Genomic DNA, 20411 nt, shown 5'->3' with positions numbered 1-20411 from the left:
CTAAATTGCCCATAATTATTATGCAAAAAAGTGTCCATAATACTATTACTGTTTTTTTATTTTAAAAGGTCATAAAACAATATTATTACTAGACACTAGAGTGATGATAGTTACACGGTTGAAATCATGTTTTATAATTTGTGAAATCATATTTTCAAAACACGATTTCACAATTATAACTGAAATCGTGTTTTGAAAACACGAGCAAAACATGATTTTAGCTAAAGTGTGTACAATAATGTATAACTCATTGTGTGCAACAATAATTAGCACTATAGCATGCAAAGTTGCAAACCACCATAAGAAGGAAAAAAGCGTCCTTATATATAATTATACATACATATTCGGATCCCTCTCCCTCCAAAAGTTTATTTTGCTTGTTCAGAAAGAAAATCCGAGAGAGGCAAGGTAATTGTGAAGAACTCATCTCAGTCTAAAGCCTAGCTTTTACAATGTCCTTTAATTTTCCATCGTGATTTTCAACTTCAAGCCTCAAATCTCACCGCATTCTCTCTTATGACTTAGCTAGGGTTTATACAAGTTTTTAGGCTAAATGTTTGCTTATGGTTTATACTTATACATGTTTTTATCCTTCCTATAAATGACAGTGCTTGTTTTGGTACATCTACAAATACTGAAGCATCTGGTTTAATGTCATTTCCTTGGTCATCCCTATAGAAACTGTTATTAGGTAGTAGTCTACTTAAGCTCTAAGTAGTACAACAAGATTAACTCAGATGTTGCAAGCTATAAAGATCAATTTCTGTAGTGTATTGCAGAAACCAGATCAGGTGGCTTATCGAATTTTAGAATACTGAAAACCCACTGCCAATAATCAGTATGTATAAAAGATTATTGGTTTGCTGTCACAATGTAGCTGCTTGTATGGTTTATGATAAATTGCAGTTGCATAAGGGCTTAGAAAGGAACTGCACTGAAAAAATTTTATCATTTTTTTCTCTTTAAAAAAAATTACTTAATAGGAACCAAAGTGAACTTATAGATTACTATGGCACACCTTGAGGATCATTTCTCTTACATTTTCAAGCATCTAAGAGACTTTCAAGACATATCCTTCTCAAACAGGTATGACCTCTGTGTGTGTGCGCGCACGTGCAAGCACACTGCTTGCAAATGCATGTATTTAGTTGATAACACAAAACTGAAAAACCTATTAGAAAGAGGAAATTTGCAGATCAGGGCCACAGTATTTCAAAATTTCTACCTTACTGCAAGAAATCAAAGATGCGTGTAAAAAAAGCACTAAATATGGTAAAAGTATACATTACAAAGAAACCAGGAATGCCTCTCAATATTGAGAAAAGTCAGCAATCCTAGATATTAATAAGTCCACGCACTCTCAAACAGAATTTAAATAGCCTCGTATCTAGAAGGCTGTAAAGGGCTTAAACTCAATACTGGCAGCTACCATTATCGCTCCTGGCAGTTGGGTCAAAGTTTGATGCAGATGGATCAGTGCAACCTTCAGGGACAGGCACATGAACTTGTTGGGCTGCCTTGCCTGCATTTTAATAATTAAAGAAGGCTTAAACAGACTCATCTTATTTGAATATAGCTTATAACTCCAGAACATAATCAACCACCCATAAGAGCCTCCAGGATCAGGGGTGCTAACCATAGAAAGTTCCTCTATTGATGGAATCTTTGTTTGCATCTCCAAGAGCTGCTTCACTCATGTACTGGTCTGCCAATTGAACTCTCTTCACATTGTCCTGTTCCTGGACAAGCATGTTACCATACTCTAGGAGCTTTTCAAGAGTCATTTTTGGCTGCTCAAAGGTTGGGGGACCATCCTTTGAGTTCACAAGACTCTTTCCAATGCTCTGTACTCCAATACCTGATATCCACTTCCTCACTTCATCGTCGTAAACTCGAGCTCTTAGGGCACCAAAGAAGTCTGCAGGATGGCAGCACTATATATAATGATCTCTTTTTCTTAAGCTAAACTTTATAGTCACTGATTTGCATATTAGTCAAGCAATATCAATTATATGCAACCAAGTTGTAAATTGGTTGCAAAAACATGAAAGGTCAAGCCCCAAATAATGAAAAAAATTTCATTATGGAGTGGTTTCATTTTTTCCAACATGCATCCCTTCTTGAGTTCTTCATGAATGACCAGATTATAAACAACCTCTTCATTAGTCTATCTTGTTGACACATAACGACATGTACTAATTAATTCTTGAAAACTCTTATCAATTACCATTGTTGAGAAATTTTAAATTACTAACTTCATCTTACTCTACTTACCAATAGATTGGCCAGGGAATGTATCAACAATCTTGACAACATCCTCCTCGGCAATATTGTCACTCCTGAAGATACCAAGGCAAACACCAATCCGGTCATCCCGGGTGGGAGCCCAATAGAATTTCTCCATACGACCATCACGAATGAGAGGAGCATACAATGTGGAGAAGTCATTGCCAGTGACTATGATGGGGACACGGGGATTGTCCTCCTTGTTGTACATGCCCGGAAGCTGGACATTTGTTGGGTTATCAGCAATGTTCATAAGGGTAGCATTCACCATCTGATTGTTCACAGTGTATTGGGTAGTTCCACCCATTCTACCTGCACCCGCATCAAGATCATTGATAAAGAGGCAGCACATTTTTCCTTTCCTAATGATGTCTGCTGCCTCACGATACCTTTGCCTGATCAATTTTGCCGGCTCTCCTGCATTCCCACTTTCCAGTTCTCCAGCACTCATCATGATGGGGCTGAAATTTCATCACCAAGCAATCAGAATGCAAGGAAGAAAATTTATCCTTATTAAAAGTATAGGAAGAACAATGGATTTAGAAAACAATCCGAGTTGTAAACTCACCTAATTCCCATCTTGGCAAAGACAAGCTCACACTGGAAAGATTTACCTTGACCTTTGCCTCCCCAAACACCCAGAATGAGAGGAACCTGATTAAAATTCAAGATGATCGTCCAAGCTATCAGTTTCAGAACCAACACACACAAACTATATTTTTGAAGAGAATTGAGTCACCAACCTTGATGTTAGGCAAGGACATGAAGTTTTTGGTGATGTGAACCACAAGTTTGTCCATGAAAGCTGGAGCTATGTAGAAACCATCCATACTGTTATCCAAGTTGTATCTGAAAGACAATTCACAACTCTATGATTAATGAAAGTCGCATATCAAAATAATAAAGCATGATGCCACCCATAAAGAATAAGAGAGTCTTTATATTTATTGCTTACTGCCGAAGCCCAGTACTAATGTATTCGTATGAGCTCAAAACAGCATGGTGAGTTCCAGTCCCCGTGGGAGCTTGGAAAAGAGTATCAACCATTCCTTTTCCTCTGGTGATGTCTTGCTGGTCATCAGATGTGTCGAAGGCAAGGCCTTTCCACTTGTCCTTTTCGGTCTGCTTCTCTTCACTGGTCTCAGCAACAACCTTAAAGTTTCCAGATACAACCTTTGGGTAGGTGAATCTTGAGCTCACCTTCTTCAAACTGCTGCCTAGGAAGGCTGAGCTTGGTACCAAACCTCCAGAACCAGAGCCGTTCAAGCTCAACTGCATCAAAGATAATCTCTTTTAGGACCCCCAAAAACACATAATTTTCAACATAGTCAGGGATTCAAATTCATCCACAAGGAATCAAATTTTCATATAGTCCACGAGTTTTTCTTTTGTCCTTTGTTTGTTAATTTCTATGAAGAAGTATAGTAGAATAATAAGGCTTCAGTATCACATATGAGATAATGGATCACAAATAATATAAGGACTTCTATAATAATATGGTTTCATGCTTTTTATTCTAATTCACTCTCAAACAGACCAAGGTGTAAGATATCAAGTAACAAAAAGGTGCATATGACCCAATATAATTGAAAAACCTATCCAAAATAAAAGTGAGACCAATTTCTTTTCACAAATCTTAGCCAATAAACCCAAGGACCCATTTGGAACCTCCTACAATAAACTTGGTTTGATAAAGGCAAAAAAAGCAAAAACTCATAGTAATATCCAAAAAGAAAACAAAGTGTAAGAATGGCGGGAAAACATAGTACCGGAGTTCTGTTAACAGTTGGCACTGTTGAAACCGTGGCAGCCATGGATTGGTGGTGGTTTAGGATGAAGGAAGTTAAACTGCCTTGGAGCACAGTATTAGGTAGTTGGTGATTTGAGTTTGAAGTGCTTTTCCGTGTTTAAAAGATATTGGACAATCTGTATTTTAGTTTTAGATTATGAATTCTTAACGGCCACAAATTGGAGATTGGCTCAGGGACACGTGGCGCCCTGTAAGGCAACAGATGGTTGCTTGAGGACAAAGCAGGAAATTCCAATCTCTCAAACTACTATAGTGACTGCTGAGGAGTGAGGATTGGGTATGAGATTTTCTCTTCCACTTAAAATACTGTATTTTTTTTTTCTTTTTTTTTGTCTTTTAAAATAATTGAAGAAGTCATTTATCAAATATAATTGAAGTCAGTTTAGAGAGGAATGATAAGTGTGAGGTGACTGAACAATTAATACAAAAAAACACTATCTAAATCTTTCTCATCAATTTACCAATTGAATATTTAGTCTTTACGTGATCATAAATCATCACTAAAACTTTACATGATTGATATGATGTAAGTGTTAAATTATTGATTTTTCAAAAAATTTTAAGTTATTGGAAAATAGAAGGTAATCGTAAATTTAATCGTTTAAAATCGATATGGTGTTAAGTGTTAAATTGCTTATTTTCTAAAAAATTTAGCTATTGAAAAATGGAAAGTAAAGTTAAATTTTAAATGAAAGGTAGAGGTAAATTTAATCATTTAAAATGGGTTTGATGAAGTAAATGGTCCACAGTCGGCACAACAAAGTCTGGATAATTCATCTCCCCAAGCAGAATAGCATTGACCACAGGATTGGAGCAGATCACGTAAGCCATCATTGTCAGTTTTTGCTATCTTCAGCATAAGCATTGGGCAACATATATTTGACTATTCAAGTGAGTATCTGATATTTTTAGTTAACTACAATAGGACTGCCGCCTGATCACTTATATTATCCAATTTGACCAAGTAAACACTCAATGTGAGACTCAACACACACTCACAGAACAAACACTTATCCAATCTCCCCATTCAATTCATATATTCAGGGGTATCACAATTTAAGCTCTCATTTGCTCCCACCAAGATTCTAGTCCAGTTTCAGATTGCAGGAAGTATAATAAATAAATGGAAACGTCAATGATTCAATGCCATCAGTAACCGATACAAAAAGCCCAATCAATCTGTGCAAGGTGGTCTGGAACCACAAATTGGTTAGTAATATGCACTTTGTTTTACACTTCTTCTGATAGAGGACCTCTATAAGACCAGCTAATTAGTGTTTTAGCTGAAAAGCCCCTAGTCTTTACTTATAGTCACAATTTCTTTACCTGCATTAATGTACAATAATGAGGTTTTTATGTAATGGTAAGACAGATTACTCAATTTAGTTGAAACATATGACCTTCCAAGCCATGCTAGGTACAATTTCACAGAATAACCAAAATTCTTGATGTATTTGAAGCTCAGCTAATTATTCGATCTGGTACGAGGTTTCACTTCAAAACTTTGGATTCAATCTCTTCCAAGCTCAAACCTTTTGTTTCTGGGACAACAAGTATGACAAACAATAGTGACAACAAAGCAATAGCCCCAAAAAGAAGGAAAAGGTTTTCCGCTCCTAGCCATTCCTGCAATATAAGCAGATTGCCCCATAATCAATCACAGGAAGATGAAAATGATGAACAATAAGAAAACCTGTTTCCAAAGTAATGGATTGATAAATGTCATATCAATACCTTCAATGGTGCGAATGCAAAGGTTACAATAGCATTAGAACCAAAGTTAGTAAGAACTGCAAGACTAATCCCTCTCCCTCTTGTGCGAAGTGGGAATATCTCTGACACCATAAGCCAGCTGATTGGCCCAAATGATATCTGAAAGACCATTCAAAGAGCAGAATTCTGTTAATGAATTAGCATTCACTTTGATCTTGTGAGAAGAAAACATGCCATTTAGATATTAAATTCTTTCTCCTTCATTTTCTTTTTCTTTTTCTCAGTGTTCCTCATATTTATAATTAAAAGAAATTGTGTAGAAAATTCCAAATCCTCAAAAGACCAAAGCATTACCTGGTAGCAACCAACATAGAGAAGTAGGGCAGCTACAGCAACAAGAGGGAACCCTCCCAGAAATTTGTAATAAGCAGAAAGGAGAACTAAAGAAATAGCCTGTAGAAACTCAGAGAAAAGCATAGTTAATCTCCCAGCATATTTTTTATTAATGAACATTACAGATGAATAATATGAACTAGATGAATAGTCATATGATGTTTACAATTCCGCTGACACCTCCAATTAGCAGGGGTCTTCTCCCAAGATCATCTACTTTTAAGACAGCTATCGATGTCATCAGTAACTGAAGGAGGAACAATCAGAAATTATTCATTATTAGATTTACAAAGTGGAGCAAAAGGAAGGGAGAAGCTTCTTCCTAAATTCAAAGATTTCATAAGCAGATTATCAAACATACCTTGAACACACCAATTACAACTGAAACTCGGGTAGCATCAGAGGCCGCAGAGAATCCAGCAGTCTTGAATATCAGAATTATAAGGAATATCAAATGGTTACACAAACTGACTTTAATGAATAGCATTTTGCAAAAGAAATTAATTGGCCTTAATCATCAAATACCTGAAGGATTGGACCAGCATAATACAGAACACTTGGTTGCCCAGTTATCTGTAACAGTCAAGTGGTAAACTGCCTTACAAACAAGAAAAACTCCACATTCTCCATTATATTTTTTTTTTATCATAAAACAAAAAGTATAAGGATTAATTTTTAATAGCAAATAGCAGCACAGAGGGAGAAATAATACCTGTTGGAAAAGGACCAAACCTCCACCTATTATGAATGCTTTCAAACTTGGGCCTTGAAATACCTCCAAAATACTCCCCTCTGATTCCTGATCTGCATAGGTAGTTTTCAAAGAGACAAAAGTGTCTTCTATTTGCCTCTCAGACAATTTGTCACTAGGAGGCCGGCCTCTTAATCTGCTCAGTGCAAGAACGGCTTTCGCTTTGCAGTCTTGTAAAGACCCTTTTCCTTGTACGGCCCTAAGAAGTAACCAGCGTGGAGATGGTGGAAGACTCCACATGCCTAGTCCCATAAGTAAAGCTACTGGTGCACTGACTCCAAACATATAACGCCACCCTCCAACTACATCAATTTGAAAGCTTCCAACAAAATAACCCAACTGCAGAGAAGTTCATTTTCTGGCTCATCTCATTTCAGAAAAGAAAGGGAATGAAATGAACATAGAGAATCATATACGAATATACAATACCAGAATCCCCAGAACTATGAAGAGCTCCTTTAAAGATACTAGAGTTCCACGAATCTGAGATGGGCAAGTTTCTGCAATGTAAAGAGGAGCTCCATGCATGGCCTGTCAAACCAATTCACTAGTGAGATGGCTAGCATATGGGTAATCATATGATATTATATCAACTAATGTACATAAAGCAGAAGGGAAATTTCAAAGAAGCCCACCAAACCAATACCCAGGCCATAGAGCAGCCGTCCAGCTAAAAGGACTCCGAGGCCTGGAGCATTTGCAGTGGTCAGTCCCCCAAGCACATATAGCACGGCTGCTATGATTAGTTCTCGCCGCCTCCCTTTGTGAGTAAGTCCAAAGTATTGGATAAGAAAGATTCATAAAGAAGCTCCAAACCTCAGGATAAAGTAAATAAGTAAAGGATATACCAAGGAAATCTGAAATTGAGTAGACGAGAATGGAACCAAGAAGAGCTCCATAAAGGGAACCACTGACCTGTATTCAAGTCAACATAAAAAGAATGGAGTGGTATATTACATAAGATTATTGGCAGAAATAAGACTGCAAGTTTCCAGAACAATGGTAGATGTATTGTAAATTTGTAACAATAACGCTCAAACCATACCACAAGTCCAAGCTGAATGGCTGAAAGGTTGAACCAAGTTGTTCCACTAAGCTCAGGTGACTGAAATCATCAACGTAATAAAAGTAAATGTATTACTTACTATAAGCCTTTACGGAAGTTCCTGATGCCATAATGAATCGGTCATTATCAAAAGTCAAAACAACAAAACCAAATCAATAAGAATTAAGTCAACAAAAAAAAAAAGTTGCACCTGCAATGAAAGGGTAGCACTAGAAGTGGCACCAATGTCATACCCGAATAACAAGCCTCCCAAGGCTGGGAACAGAAACCTAAAATTGCATGAATAATGTTAAGTTTGATTCAACAATTTGTTATTTATTTAGAGAAACACAAAAAATTTAGCAACATATTATTCTCAATTTTATCCTACTCCCTTCAATTTCGGAACAACAAAGAGAAAAATCTCATCATCATGAATTTTGCATAATTAGCTAGCATTTTAGAACTAGTCAGCTTGCTTCCCTAGCAAAAATGAGAGAAAGCACTTCCAAGTTCACATAATTACATCCTGAAAACCAGCTTGCACTACACAATATGACAAACAAATACTACCCCTATCACATCCAATGCAAGATTTAAACCAATAATTTACATTTTCAATACCCACCAAATTTTTTTTAAAAATAAATAAAGGAATACCCTTTAGCAAAAAACACATAAAGCAAACATAGAAGTGAAGAAGAAGTGTTAGAAACTCACGGCAATATCACAGAGGTCCAAGAAAAATTCTCCTCAGACGTTGCGTCAGGTACAAGCGACTCATTCTCTTCCCCAGAAGCATACTCTTTCTGAACTCCAATCTGCACACAAAAACACAGAAACTATCACCCAAGAAAACATAGAAGCAAAAGATAGTAAATGGGGTTATTGGATTTTGGGTTCTCACATTGAATTTGCGTCTAAGAGCAGAGAGCACAGGAAGTTTTGGAAATATGGAAAAACTGGCCTTGAAACGAGTGATATTTGTTGAAGAAGATGGGTGTGTCAGTGTTCTTAGATTAGTGTAAGAGATTAGAGCCTGTGATGGCTTTGATCGGTGTGAGTGTGAGAGCTTGAGGTTGAAGAGAGACTGAGTTGATGCACAGTAAGCCATATGAGGAACAAAGTGTGTTCAGGCCGTTGATCCCCGCTTTCTTATCTTGTTCTCTATGTAGTAGTTTAGTTTTTTCTTTTTCTTTTTCTTTTTTTTTTCTTTTATAAATATATATATATATATATATATATACTTTGACTTTGGATGTTTTTAGCACTGCATTATTGGTCCTATCCTCTAAAGGTAATGGGTTAGAGGAATGATACATTTTTTTTTTTTTTTTTTTGATGAACTCGAGGAAATGATACATGCAGTTTGCATAATAAGTCTAGATACATAATAATAATTATAATATTATTGTTATTGTTATTATTGAAATCACAATGACAGAGGTAGTTAATTGTAAATGATAGGCAATAAGACTCAATAATAATTTTTTATTTTATAATTCTATAGTTAAAGAATGGAAAATTTGATTATAAAAAAAAAAAAAAAGGGGGGGGGGGAGATTTGAACCTGGACATCTTTGTTGAAAGCACCAAAATATCAATTAAAATTTTACTTGACAACTTAAAATGTTGTGTATATAATACTGCTAATGGTTTGCATGCACGATAGATTGTCATAATGCGATAATGGTTTAACTTGCACAAGAATAACAATTATTTTCTAATAAGTTATTTTTCACAATTTTTTTTGGTAATAGCTAAGGTGTCGTGGTATAATTGGTACTTATGTTTTCCTTAAAAAAAATGTACAACTAATACTAACAATAGTATTCTCATATCAAATCTTTTGTGATTGAAATACATTTAAACCATAAAGTAAGGAAGACACTAAAACATGACTCGTTTTAGAATTAGCATCCTCACCAATGTGAGCAAAGTTGAAAGTTGAGATTTGAGAATATTCACTCTCGTTTAATATATATATATATATATAGGCATTTGTGAAGTTTATTATGGACTATCGCCTAAGTGTAATGTTAGGCCAATAAAAGCAAAATTAACTTTGGTGTAGTGATAAGTTACAACAAACAGATTCAAGGCAACTTGATCACAACAGGATTTGTTTGGTCAAGGTTTTTTGTTGCTAAATGGATTTGTTTGGTCAAGCTGTGTATACAAATTAAGGAAAGTTACCTGAAGCAGTTCTAGTAAAAAAGAATGTTACCTGAAGAACTAACAAACAGATAAATTCACGGCAACAGGATTTGTTTCGTCAATGGTTTTTGTTTTTTGGTGTGCTGAATGGATTTGTTTGGTCAAGTTGTGTGTATACAAATTAAGGAAAGTTACCTGAAGCAGTTCTAGTCAAAAATAATGTTACCTGAAGAACTAACAAACAGATAAATTCAAGGCAACTTGATCACAACAGGATTTGTTTCGTCAATGGTTTTTGTTTTTTGGTGTGCTGAATGGTTTTGTTTGGTCAAGTTGTGTGTATACAAATTAAAGAAAGTTACCTGAAGCAGTTCTAGTCAAAAAGAATGTTACCTGAAAAAGTTCCATTCTAAAGATAGTTGGAGTGAGGAGTTCAATAGGACTTGGCATTGTCCCCTTCAATTCCTCCCTGAAAGGAGGAATTATAAGCAAAACTTCTGAGATTTTTGGAACACAGTATTTGACTATGAAGAAAATAAACCCCATAGCCTACAAAAACTGTTGGCCATTCAAACCCAAAAAATTGCATGACTAAAGGACAACAGATGACTGTTAAATTTAACTGCCATTCAAAAACAAAAATTTGAGAATCAACTGCCTTTTAACCCCCACAACCGGCACCTATTACTCCGCTCCTCCAAGGAAAATTCATTAACTATCATACTCTCTTTATCTTCTTGGTCTTCTATCACAGCTTTTAAATACTGCAATAAAGTGATTGATTGAGTTTCTGATTTTGTGTGTGAGATTCGAAACATTCTTGCAACTTTCAGAAAATTCTATTCAACCAATGGAGAACAATAGCAATGTTCCTCAGAGTGAAGCCTTCACCAATGCGAGGAAGCCCCCCACAAGGCTACAAAAGCGTGCCCCTGATTCTCTTCAACTTGATGAGGTAGCCGGAAGTATTCCCACCAACCCTTTGGCAGCCGGTAGTGAAACACCAAAGGCAATTCCATTCTTATCGCCACTCGTTCTATCCCCACAACCATTGTCAGAGACAGGAGAAAAACGATTGTGGGATGGCACCAATAATGAACAAAACAATGGTACCAAGAGAAGCTCAACCTCACCATCAGGTGGATGGCAACATCCGGCTGTGGCCGCAGGCACAGATCCATCGACCCTTTTAACTTCATTTCAAGCACAGTGCATGCTTGTGGACCATGTGCAATGACATTTTTTGGTGCTGCAGCAGCTGTTTATCCGAGACTGGTCATGGTAGGTTCATCAGTTTTGTTTGCAGCTACCCACCATCTTTCTTCTTGTCATACTATAAGTTCTTGAAGATGGCATCTGCAGATGGTTGTCATCGTTGCTTTCTACAAGAAAGATGATAAGAGTATCCCCAGTTAATGCGTTTACTGATCTCAATCTGTGACAGATTCATCAACACTTTTTTATATCTGCCCTCAGTGTGTCATGTTCTATAACAAAACCTTTTTTGTTTTTTTTGTTTTTTGATAATTCAATAATTACAATGGGGAAGGAGAAATCAAAACCTGAATGTTTCCGTTGTAAAACCAAGAGAAACCAATTGAATTATAAGGCTCTTGACATTTGTGCATAAGGTGCAATGATTGTAATAGTAACTTTCTCCAATAAGTCTTGCACATGAATTCAATAAATTTTTAGATCCTACTAGCAGCTGTCATCTCATTACCTCTTTTATATATATATATATATATATATATAAAGGTACTCTGCTTCAACACTACCTTAATATTAGAGAAATGATATGTCCACAACATTTTCACAATAAATTCTACGTAACAAGTTGTTACTTTCTGTTATGAGTGGATAAAAAAGTAATTTCAATAGTAGATTCAAATTAAAAACCTATAACAACCTACCAACTAAAATTTGTTGTGAAAATATTGTGAATATATCACTTCTCTTAATATTATCACATTTTAGGGCTTGGAGTTTTCCAATCTAATTTAACCGACCACCAAAAAAGGAAAAAAATAATAATAAATAAATAAAAAAGAAACCAGACACTACCTTAATATTATCACATTTTGGGGTTTTGGAATATTCCGATCCAGTCTAACCAACCACCAAGAAAGAAAAACCAGCCAAACCGAACGGGCTAGGCAAAGTCGCAGCATTAATTTATAAAGCTAAAAAACACCATGGAAACCCCTTCTTTATTTTTCTTTTTCATTCAACCAAAAAAAAAAGCAGCAGCATTGTGAAAGGCGTTCAACTGGATTGGCTTAAAATTCAGATTTTTACAGTCAACCTGCTACTCCATATGCATGCATACCAAATCCAGAGGATCACGCACCAACCATGCAGCACAGAATTGAAAGTAATACGGCTCTTACATCAATAATAAAAACAAACACAACTACGTCGACCAGCCTTCTAGCTAATTGATACCTCCAGACTCTTCTCCTTCCTAAGGTAGAGGTACAGATACTGGCTGCAACTCATGAAAGGGAGTATTTGATAGGTAAGGCTAGAAGTAGCATATTACTGCCATCAATTGAAACAGAAATACAAAAACATTCAAAATTGGAGTTCCTATTAATTCACAACCCAACTGCTTAAGCAGCAACAACAAAAAAATGCAAATAAACAGACTGCAATTCGTAAATTAACCAAAATGTCCAAGTATACAGAGTAAATTGAATTACATATTCCATTAAAGAAATGGTACGCTTCTGGAGATGCCTTAAGTGACCATCCATTTAAGGGCCGAAAAAGCTGATATGCTTTATGTACAACAGGCCAACATCCTTCCCATCCCAGTTTTAAGAAAGTATCAGGCATCCCTCTCTTTCCTCAAGCTCTCACTTAATAATAATAAAGAAAAATTAAGAAACACCCAATGACACCTCTAGATTTGCTTCTTAAGAGCAACTGCCAGGAAATGGCAAAATAGATAAATTCCAACAAAATCAGAAGTCAAACTCTCCCGTTGCCTGCAGAATTTCAATGAAAATTTTGAGCTTAAGGTCCAGAACAGAATGAGAACAAAAGGAATGACAAAAAAGCCAACAGACAAAAGAGGAAAACTGACCTTGTTAAAGAGAATGTCCTTGTTGTTTATGTGCATAATGCCATCCTTCAGCGTGCATTTCCACCTGCTCTTGGTACGTGTCACCTACCCACCCAAACACATAATGTATTTAATGAAACATGCGATAATCACAAGATTAAATATAGTAGCTCAATATAGTTTAGGCATCAATTGTACATGATCACTAATAAATTACCTTATCAAACTGTGCCAAAACTAAATGCTGTGTGTTTTGCTCCTCTACTTGGTCCACATCATCAAAATCATCATCATCATTTTCGTTTAATGGAGGCTCATCATCATCATCCTCTCCAACATCATTTTGAGCAACTACAGCAGGAGTACTTGCCGGTACATCTGAAATAAACAAATAAGTGGTAGCTCAAGCATCAGAAAGAGACAATTTATGCTCACCAATTTTATCCATTTCAAAGTTAAAATTTATAATCACAATCTTTAGTACACATTCACAAGATTTACCATTAGGAGCTGGTGTGTTTGCTATGTTGTAGTCTTCATTGAAAACTGCTTGATAATTGTATATCTGTAGGATGAGAGGGCACAAGAGAAAACAACAGCTGGTGAGAAATTTTTATAAAAAATATTAAGTAGAAATTTTGATATTTTAGATTTTTAGGAAGGAGAGACACATGCAAAATTAGTGCTTGTTGAAAAAGAGACCACAAGCACCCAAGGGAATTTTTAAACTAACTGAACGATCCATTTATCCTACCTTTCGAAAAATTCTGAAATATTCACCTACACTACCTCAGAATATGCATTTTGGGGTTCCATTAATCAATTGGAATTACATGTGTTCATACATGATCCATATCCATAAACCACCATAATCCCAATTGTCCAATAGGGCAACAACTCCTTCAAAATGTTATAAGAACTCAATATTATGGCACTTTGCAGGCCAAAACTTATGCTCCTTTTGTTTGCCAAGAAGATAGATGCAAGAAAAAGGATTTTCCCCTCATTCAGAGAAACCAGCAATGAGATCTGTATCAATTATGAAAGTTACAAATGTAACTTCCACATAACCTGCCCATGCACACTTAAATGAAGGAACCATGTGATTATGATCAGCCAATCAATCTACCTTGAAAAAGGCCAAAAAGAATGAAGGATTTCCATAATGCATACAACACCTAAATCCTCAGGCACATCACAAAATAAGCCTTTATAGGCAAGCCCAATAAAAGGCCTTGAATATAAGGTTTTATTTATAACATCAAAAATTAGGCTAGGATATCTGTAACAAACAGCAAATAGATTAATGGAAATATATCAGCATTAGTAGGAATTGTTATGTATGCCAGATACATGCAAATGTTTTTAAATGGGAGGAAAAGACAAAAAAAGGGAAGTACTTGTTTACATTACACTATTGTGCGACTTAAAAATTACAGAAGAACCATACTTACATTGGGAGTAGAAATGACGTCCTCATAAGGATCAGGAATTGGTCCATCAAGTTGAGGAATCTTTGAACAAGACCTTGCCGCATGCGCTAACATCTCTTTATTTGCACTGGTGACTATGCCATGTCCACCCAGAGAAGTGCTTCCCCCACTTACCTGAAAGGTTACCATTGAATGTGTAAGACTGCATGAGATCAATAAGAGAAACCAAAATAGAAGGGTCCTGTTTTCTAACTAAACTCAACTTCCCACAGATAGAGCTATAACAAACTGTATCATACAACAGTAGATGTCCCTTCATATTTCAATATAAAGTGCAGAAAACAGCTTATCTTAAACCAGAACTAGTATTATCTAACCAAAAAATTCGAAGCCCTACCTAGTATATCTAATAATACCAAAAGAAAAAGGTATAATTACAAAATAACTGCTTAGCCAAAGGCAAAAATAGAAAAGCTAATAAAGAACTTTAGGGATAGGGAAATCAGCATCACCTTCAACCATGTTCTGCAAGATAATTTTTAATCATGCTTTTAAGGTAAGCTTACACTTATAGGGCAGGATTCAGTTTCTAGGAAAGTCATGTCACTGAACATTAAATTATATACAACTCCAACCTCAGGATTCAATTATAGATGACAGGTCTCCTCATTCATTCCCAATTGATCCTACTCCCTAAGAATTGAAAAAACCAGTTCAACTATACAGGAAGGATGGTGAATGGTAGAAGAATTCCTCCCCTTCCAAGAATGGTGCGGCAACAAAAGTCAAATCACATACAACTAGGCAAGCACACAGAACTGGACAAAGGGCTATAAATATCATTAATGCAGTCAGCTGACAGTAATTATACAATGAAACTTTAACTACAAACTAATTATATCCCTGACCATTTCACCTTACTCTGTCCACATTTCAGTAACTCCACTCATCCAACAACTCACCAGCAAGATCAGTAGAATTCCAAACATCTCAACTAGAGCATCCTTTTCAAACAACTACTCAACTTTGTTTGATCTTACCTCAGTCCTCAATAGAAGAATTCTTAGTCAACTCTAAATTTGCTAAAGGACGTCCAACCCAATACATTAATTTTCAAGGACAAAAAAACAACAGAAAGCCCAATTTACCTTTTTGAAGCAATCTTCCAGTCTTAAGAAGATGGCACCAAAATTATCATTATTATATATAATCCCAACTTGAGATAAGCAAAAACAAATTCCTCCAAAAATAAATAATTGAGTTTTAATCTAAATTCTTCAAAAAAAAAAAGAAAAACATTCAACATGTTATTCATCAGGAAAAGGAAAAACAAGAGGTAGACAAACCTCAATCTCAAACACCTCAGAAGTAGCATCCCCTGCTCCATCTTGCTGGGGTATAAATCCACCAGCTTGATATTGAGGAGGTAAATCTTCACGTTTTCGTTTTCCAGAAGACATCATGAAGAAGTCCTGGATTTTTCTCCAACATTAGGACAACTAATAATATGGTAGTAGTATTTGTAGTACATGTGTCCAAAAGGGACGTGTTTACAACTTGGTCATTCAGAACTCCTTCAATCAAATAGTTTTCTTCAAACCAAAAAACTAGACATTCTTCAGCAATATGAAGTAATAACAGGTACTACCTGTGTCAGCGGTTGATTAGAAGTTCCTCTGTCTGCCTCATCCCGCCCTTCCACATAAGCTACACCAGTACACCAATGATTATTAGAAAGCCACTGACAAACACCCATGTGCTTATTTTACATTATACTTACCAACGTTAACATCAAGTGGAGGCCTTTGGCTCATCCAAGGAGAAGGAGGTTGCTGCAGCAATAATAAAGAAGGATATCATACGCTAGCTTTAAAACCAACTCAAAGAACTATTGATCTTAGCAGCATCCTTTAGCCTAAGAGTAAACAGCTTAAGGTACAATTTTCCCACCACAAAAGCACTAGTTTATAGTATTAAAAAAAGTAGCAGTATACACCTAAATCAAGCATTATAACATTTAAAACCAAAGCATTTCATGATCCAAACTGCAAACCAAACGGTGTTTATGATGTAATATTTACCATGAATTGGCTAGGCTTTCCAGTTTTCGGATCATTATTGTTGGTGCCACTGCCACCGCTGCTGCCTCCTCCGCCGCCACCACCACCACCACCACCACCACCACCACCACCACCACCAGTATCACTTCCAGGCGTGGGATAGTCACTAGATCCAGTAGGAATGTTATACATTGAGCTGTCTACAGTTCCCGGTAAAGGTGTTTGTATGGGAGTCTGCAACGGTGTCTACATTTCCAACAATAAACAAACCCCACATCAACTATCCCACCAATTGAACTCATAAAATCACTATGGAGATACCATTTCAGTTAGTTAAAACAAAAACAAAAACAAAAACAAAAAAAGGCATAAACTCACTGGAGGGAAGAGCATCTCAGCAGTGGGAGTTTCATACTCCTCAGTCCCTTCGTACGGCACATTAAGATCGTGAACCGGAGTAATAGGACCCCCAGGTGTGGGCTTAGGTGCCCCACTCCTCTCTATGGGACCAATCACAACACCGGCTTGAATCATTTTCGCCTCCCACGTCTACAAATTCACCCAAATCACAAACAAAATCAGCTTCACCCAGCTCAAATTTGAAAATAACTTCACCAAAAACACAAATTTAACCCTTCTAAACAAAAATCCCCAAAACCCTAGAATCCACCAGATCGAACCTACATTTCAACTTGCTAAAAAAAAAAACCCCATCACCTCAAATCAAAGAACTAAGCAATTTCACATAACGAAAATCCCCAATCAACAAAAACCCTAAAAAAAAAACAGCAAAGTAAAACGAATCAAAGAACACAAATTTAGAACGAAAAAAAAAAAAAAGGACATTACTCCTTGAAGTTCTTTGAGAACGTCATCACCAGGACCAGCGTTGTTGACGAACTCTTCGCGAACCTTGTTGATGACATCCTCGATAACCTGGATGTAGACGGCGCTCGTCGTCGTAGCCGCCATTTTCTTATCCGAAAAACCTCTTCAGTTAAAAACCTCCGCGATTCTCCGAAACGACACAGAACCAGTACAGATTTTCAACAAAGATCTGAACAACTGAGCATGGGAATTCTAGGGTTTCTGGGTCTCTGTGTGTCAGTGTGTGTGTGTGTGAGAGAGAGAGAGAGATTATGAGAGAGAGAAAGAGAGAAGGAGCGGAACAGAAAAGAAGAATAAAGAGTGGAATATAAATAGGTTTGCATCCGATTATAGTTGTGGGTTCCACGTGGCGAGATCTGCACGATCGATCCTCTTTTCTTTTTTTTTTTTCTTTTTTTCTTTTGTGGTCTTGTTTTGGAAAGAGGTGTTTTGTAATTGTAGTAGTGTGTGTGGGAGTCCAACGTTGGAATTTTGGTTTCTTTTTTTTTCTTTTTTCTTTTTTAAGAAAAGGAAAAACAGGGAGTCAAGCAGATTTTTGATCTGTCACCGTTCAAAAATGTTCCCGCAGGTTGCATCTGGGCCGTATATAAAAAAAATAATAATAATAGACAACCCTTTTGTTCCAATGGGTAGTAGTAGACTAGTAGTATTAGTAGCAGTGGGTGGGTCCTACGTTTTTGTCCACGGTCCTTTCCATCCGTGCAATTGGTTTTTTATTTTGAGAAATGGTATATTTAGAATATTTTTATAATAAATTTTAAATGACAAGTTATTACCGGTTGTTATTATTAAGATAAAAAAATAATGTTAATGTTAATTTTAAATTTGAACCAATAATAACTAATCACCTGTGATTTGTTATAAAAATATTGTAGACTTAACATCTCTCTTTTATTTTTCTTTTCTGGTTCTTTTACTTCTTTTTCTCGTGGACCACCTCAGTAAATATGGAGATTTATCTTAATTAGTAAACACTTTTCAATTAATAGTTACAAAAAAAAAATTAAAAGAATATATCAATTTTATAGTTATTAAATTTTCAAGTTATTTCTTAAAAAAAATAAAAGTTAAATTATTTGTAAAACGAATGGAGACAAAAAAAAAAAAAAAAAAAAAAAAAACTTTTTGCCTTTTCCCAAATATTCTATTAATGCAAAATCTTTAGCTATAGAAAATTTTAGTAAAAGTCTATTATTTTTATGCTTAGCATACTTTTTTATTTCTTTTTCAATCTTAATTAAACAATAAACTACGTATGAAAATAACAGTGGTTGAAGTTTTAAGACTATATTATAATTAAAGTATTGGATAAATTCTATCCTAAAAAAAAGTATTAGATAAATTATGATTTTTGAATTTTAATCAATCATCTTGTAAGACAAGTTATTAATTTAAACTTAAAATCTATATATATTCTAGAGTGTAATCTCATCATTAAAAGTTTAGTAATACTACAACTATAAATTATTTTATAACATTTTTATAAACTATTGATATGACAAATTCTTATTGGTTCTTATTTGGGTTCCACCACAAAAATTGTTTTTCTTTACCAATAATGACTCATTAACATTAATTGTTTATAAAATAATTTATGTGTTTAGTATTTTCCTTAAAGGATTAAAAAAAATGCTTAAAACTTATTGTAAGGACACAATTCCTTTGCGGCCCAATAATGATGTTAGGCTCGCATATGAAAAATCTCTCACAATATGATTTGCAGAGAGTGGGCTTGAAAAGCTAGCCGTCGGTCACGGGGCGATGCCCGATCTTGGTTTTTAGAGGAATTTGTGTAGAAAAAGGATTTGGGCTTGAACATTTAAGCCCTACGGCGTTGCATCCTATGGGATGGGTCTCCTCGGACTTGATCCGAGGACCATTAAGGTCTTACCTCGGTTACCCGACGATGGGTTTTTTCTGTAATCTCAAGTGTTGTTGAGGTGTTCTCACCCATGTAGTCTCTCTTTTTCGGAGGTGGGATGGGTCTCCTGCTAAATTTACTTACTTTCTTCTTTTATACTCGTCTGCGTTAACTGTCCTTCGTCCACGTGTAGGGTCAATCTTTACAAGACTGATATTTGTCCCATCAATCTAATCCCAGAATTGTTGGGGATGGTTGATAAAGCTGCAGAATACGGCTCTGTCAAGTGCAGAGTCTTATCTGGAGGAGTAGTAAGGATAACTTCCCCCAAGATATTTTAGATCTCCTTACAAATTTGTCCCTATATCTCTTTTTTACCCCTCTTCTCAATGGAGCTTTGGGTCTGCCGAGGACTAGACTGTCCTCGGCTGCGTCTCCAGGCCATTTTTGCCTTATATTTTTAAGCTCGGGTCATCATCTTTTTCGGCTTGGGCCTTTGGACTCCCCAGGAGCAAGTGGGCCTAGCCCATAAATTATGGGGCCCCACAATAGCCCCTCAAAACCCTGCTATCCGACTTCTTGGTTGGAAGGGAGGGTTTTGGTAAACCCGGGCCTTTAGTATGGCTTATTTAATTCGGCCCTGCATTAATGTGGGTGGTTTTCCACCTGTCCAGGAAACTCACCGGTTTACAAGGTATTTCCCTTAATTCGCTCGTGACTCGCTCCTGCCGTTTGGCTGTCCAAGACGCGCCTTCAATGACTTCCCTTTACGAGGCTCATTTGCGTCTGGCGGCTCATCTGATGAGGTGGGAAAGTGGAACGGACACATCTTTATTCTTCAGATTCTTTTGGAAACCTGAATGAATTTAATACCTTCCACTTTGCCCTTTCTATAAGAAGGCAAGTAGGAAGCCATCACTTTCGTGCAGACACCCTTCCATCTTTCT

General features: G+C 36.2%; 4 protein-coding genes across 4 annotated transcripts; 1 reads left to right on the top strand and 3 right to left on the bottom strand.

The window, feature by feature from the left end:
• Positions 1-1236: 1236 nt before the first annotated feature.
• On the bottom strand, positions 1237-4207 carry LOC115986045 (ribulose bisphosphate carboxylase/oxygenase activase, chloroplastic-like). The gene is made up of 7 exons (XM_031108910.1): positions 4056-4207; positions 3242-3558; positions 3030-3135; positions 2855-2940; positions 2275-2747; positions 1637-1918; positions 1237-1522 (listed from the first exon to the last, which is right to left on the bottom strand). Exons 1-7 carry the CDS (start codon positions 4098-4100, stop codon positions 1413-1415), a joined length of 1419 nt encoding a protein of 472 aa, XP_030964770.1. The 5' UTR covers positions 4101-4207; the 3' UTR covers positions 1237-1412.
• A 1042-nt stretch (positions 4208-5249) lies between these two features.
• LOC115986021 (D-xylose-proton symporter-like 3, chloroplastic) lies at positions 5250-9208 on the bottom strand. Its single transcript, XM_031108893.1, has 14 exons — positions 8906-9208; positions 8719-8819; positions 8210-8288; positions 7999-8058; positions 7802-7868; positions 7589-7713; positions 7383-7484; positions 6915-7292; positions 6728-6775; positions 6564-6626; positions 6369-6449; positions 6164-6262; positions 5831-5968; positions 5250-5722 (listed from the first exon to the last, which is right to left on the bottom strand). Exons 1-14 carry the CDS (start codon positions 9110-9112, stop codon positions 5588-5590), a joined length of 1683 nt encoding a protein of 560 aa, XP_030964753.1. The 5' UTR covers positions 9113-9208; the 3' UTR covers positions 5250-5587.
• A 1797-nt stretch (positions 9209-11005) lies between these two features.
• Positions 11006-11392, top strand: LOC115952130. The gene has a single exon (XM_031069211.1). The coding sequence runs from the start codon at positions 11006-11008 to the stop codon at positions 11390-11392; it is 387 nt and encodes a 128-aa protein (XP_030925071.1).
• A 1336-nt stretch (positions 11393-12728) lies between these two features.
• On the bottom strand, positions 12729-17908 carry LOC115986054 (transcription initiation factor IIA large subunit-like). The gene is made up of 11 exons (XM_031108919.1): positions 17565-17908; positions 17094-17264; positions 16737-16961; positions 16436-16487; positions 16304-16362; positions 16002-16127; positions 14677-14829; positions 13724-13787; positions 13440-13600; positions 13244-13327; positions 12729-13145 (listed from the first exon to the last, which is right to left on the bottom strand). The coding sequence occupies exons 1-11, from the start codon at positions 17685-17687 to the stop codon at positions 13122-13124; spliced, it is 1242 nt and encodes a 413-aa protein (XP_030964779.1). The 5' UTR covers positions 17688-17908; the 3' UTR covers positions 12729-13121.
• Between the last annotated feature and the right edge of the window lie 2503 nt (positions 17909-20411).

Source organism: Quercus lobata, chromosome 1 (genome assembly GCF_001633185.2).
Source record: "Quercus lobata isolate SW786 chromosome 1, ValleyOak3.0 Primary Assembly, whole genome shotgun sequence".
NCBI classification, from domain to species: domain Eukaryota; kingdom Viridiplantae; phylum Streptophyta; class Magnoliopsida; order Fagales; family Fagaceae; genus Quercus; species Quercus lobata.
This window is presented reverse-complemented; position numbering and strand designations above follow the sequence as displayed.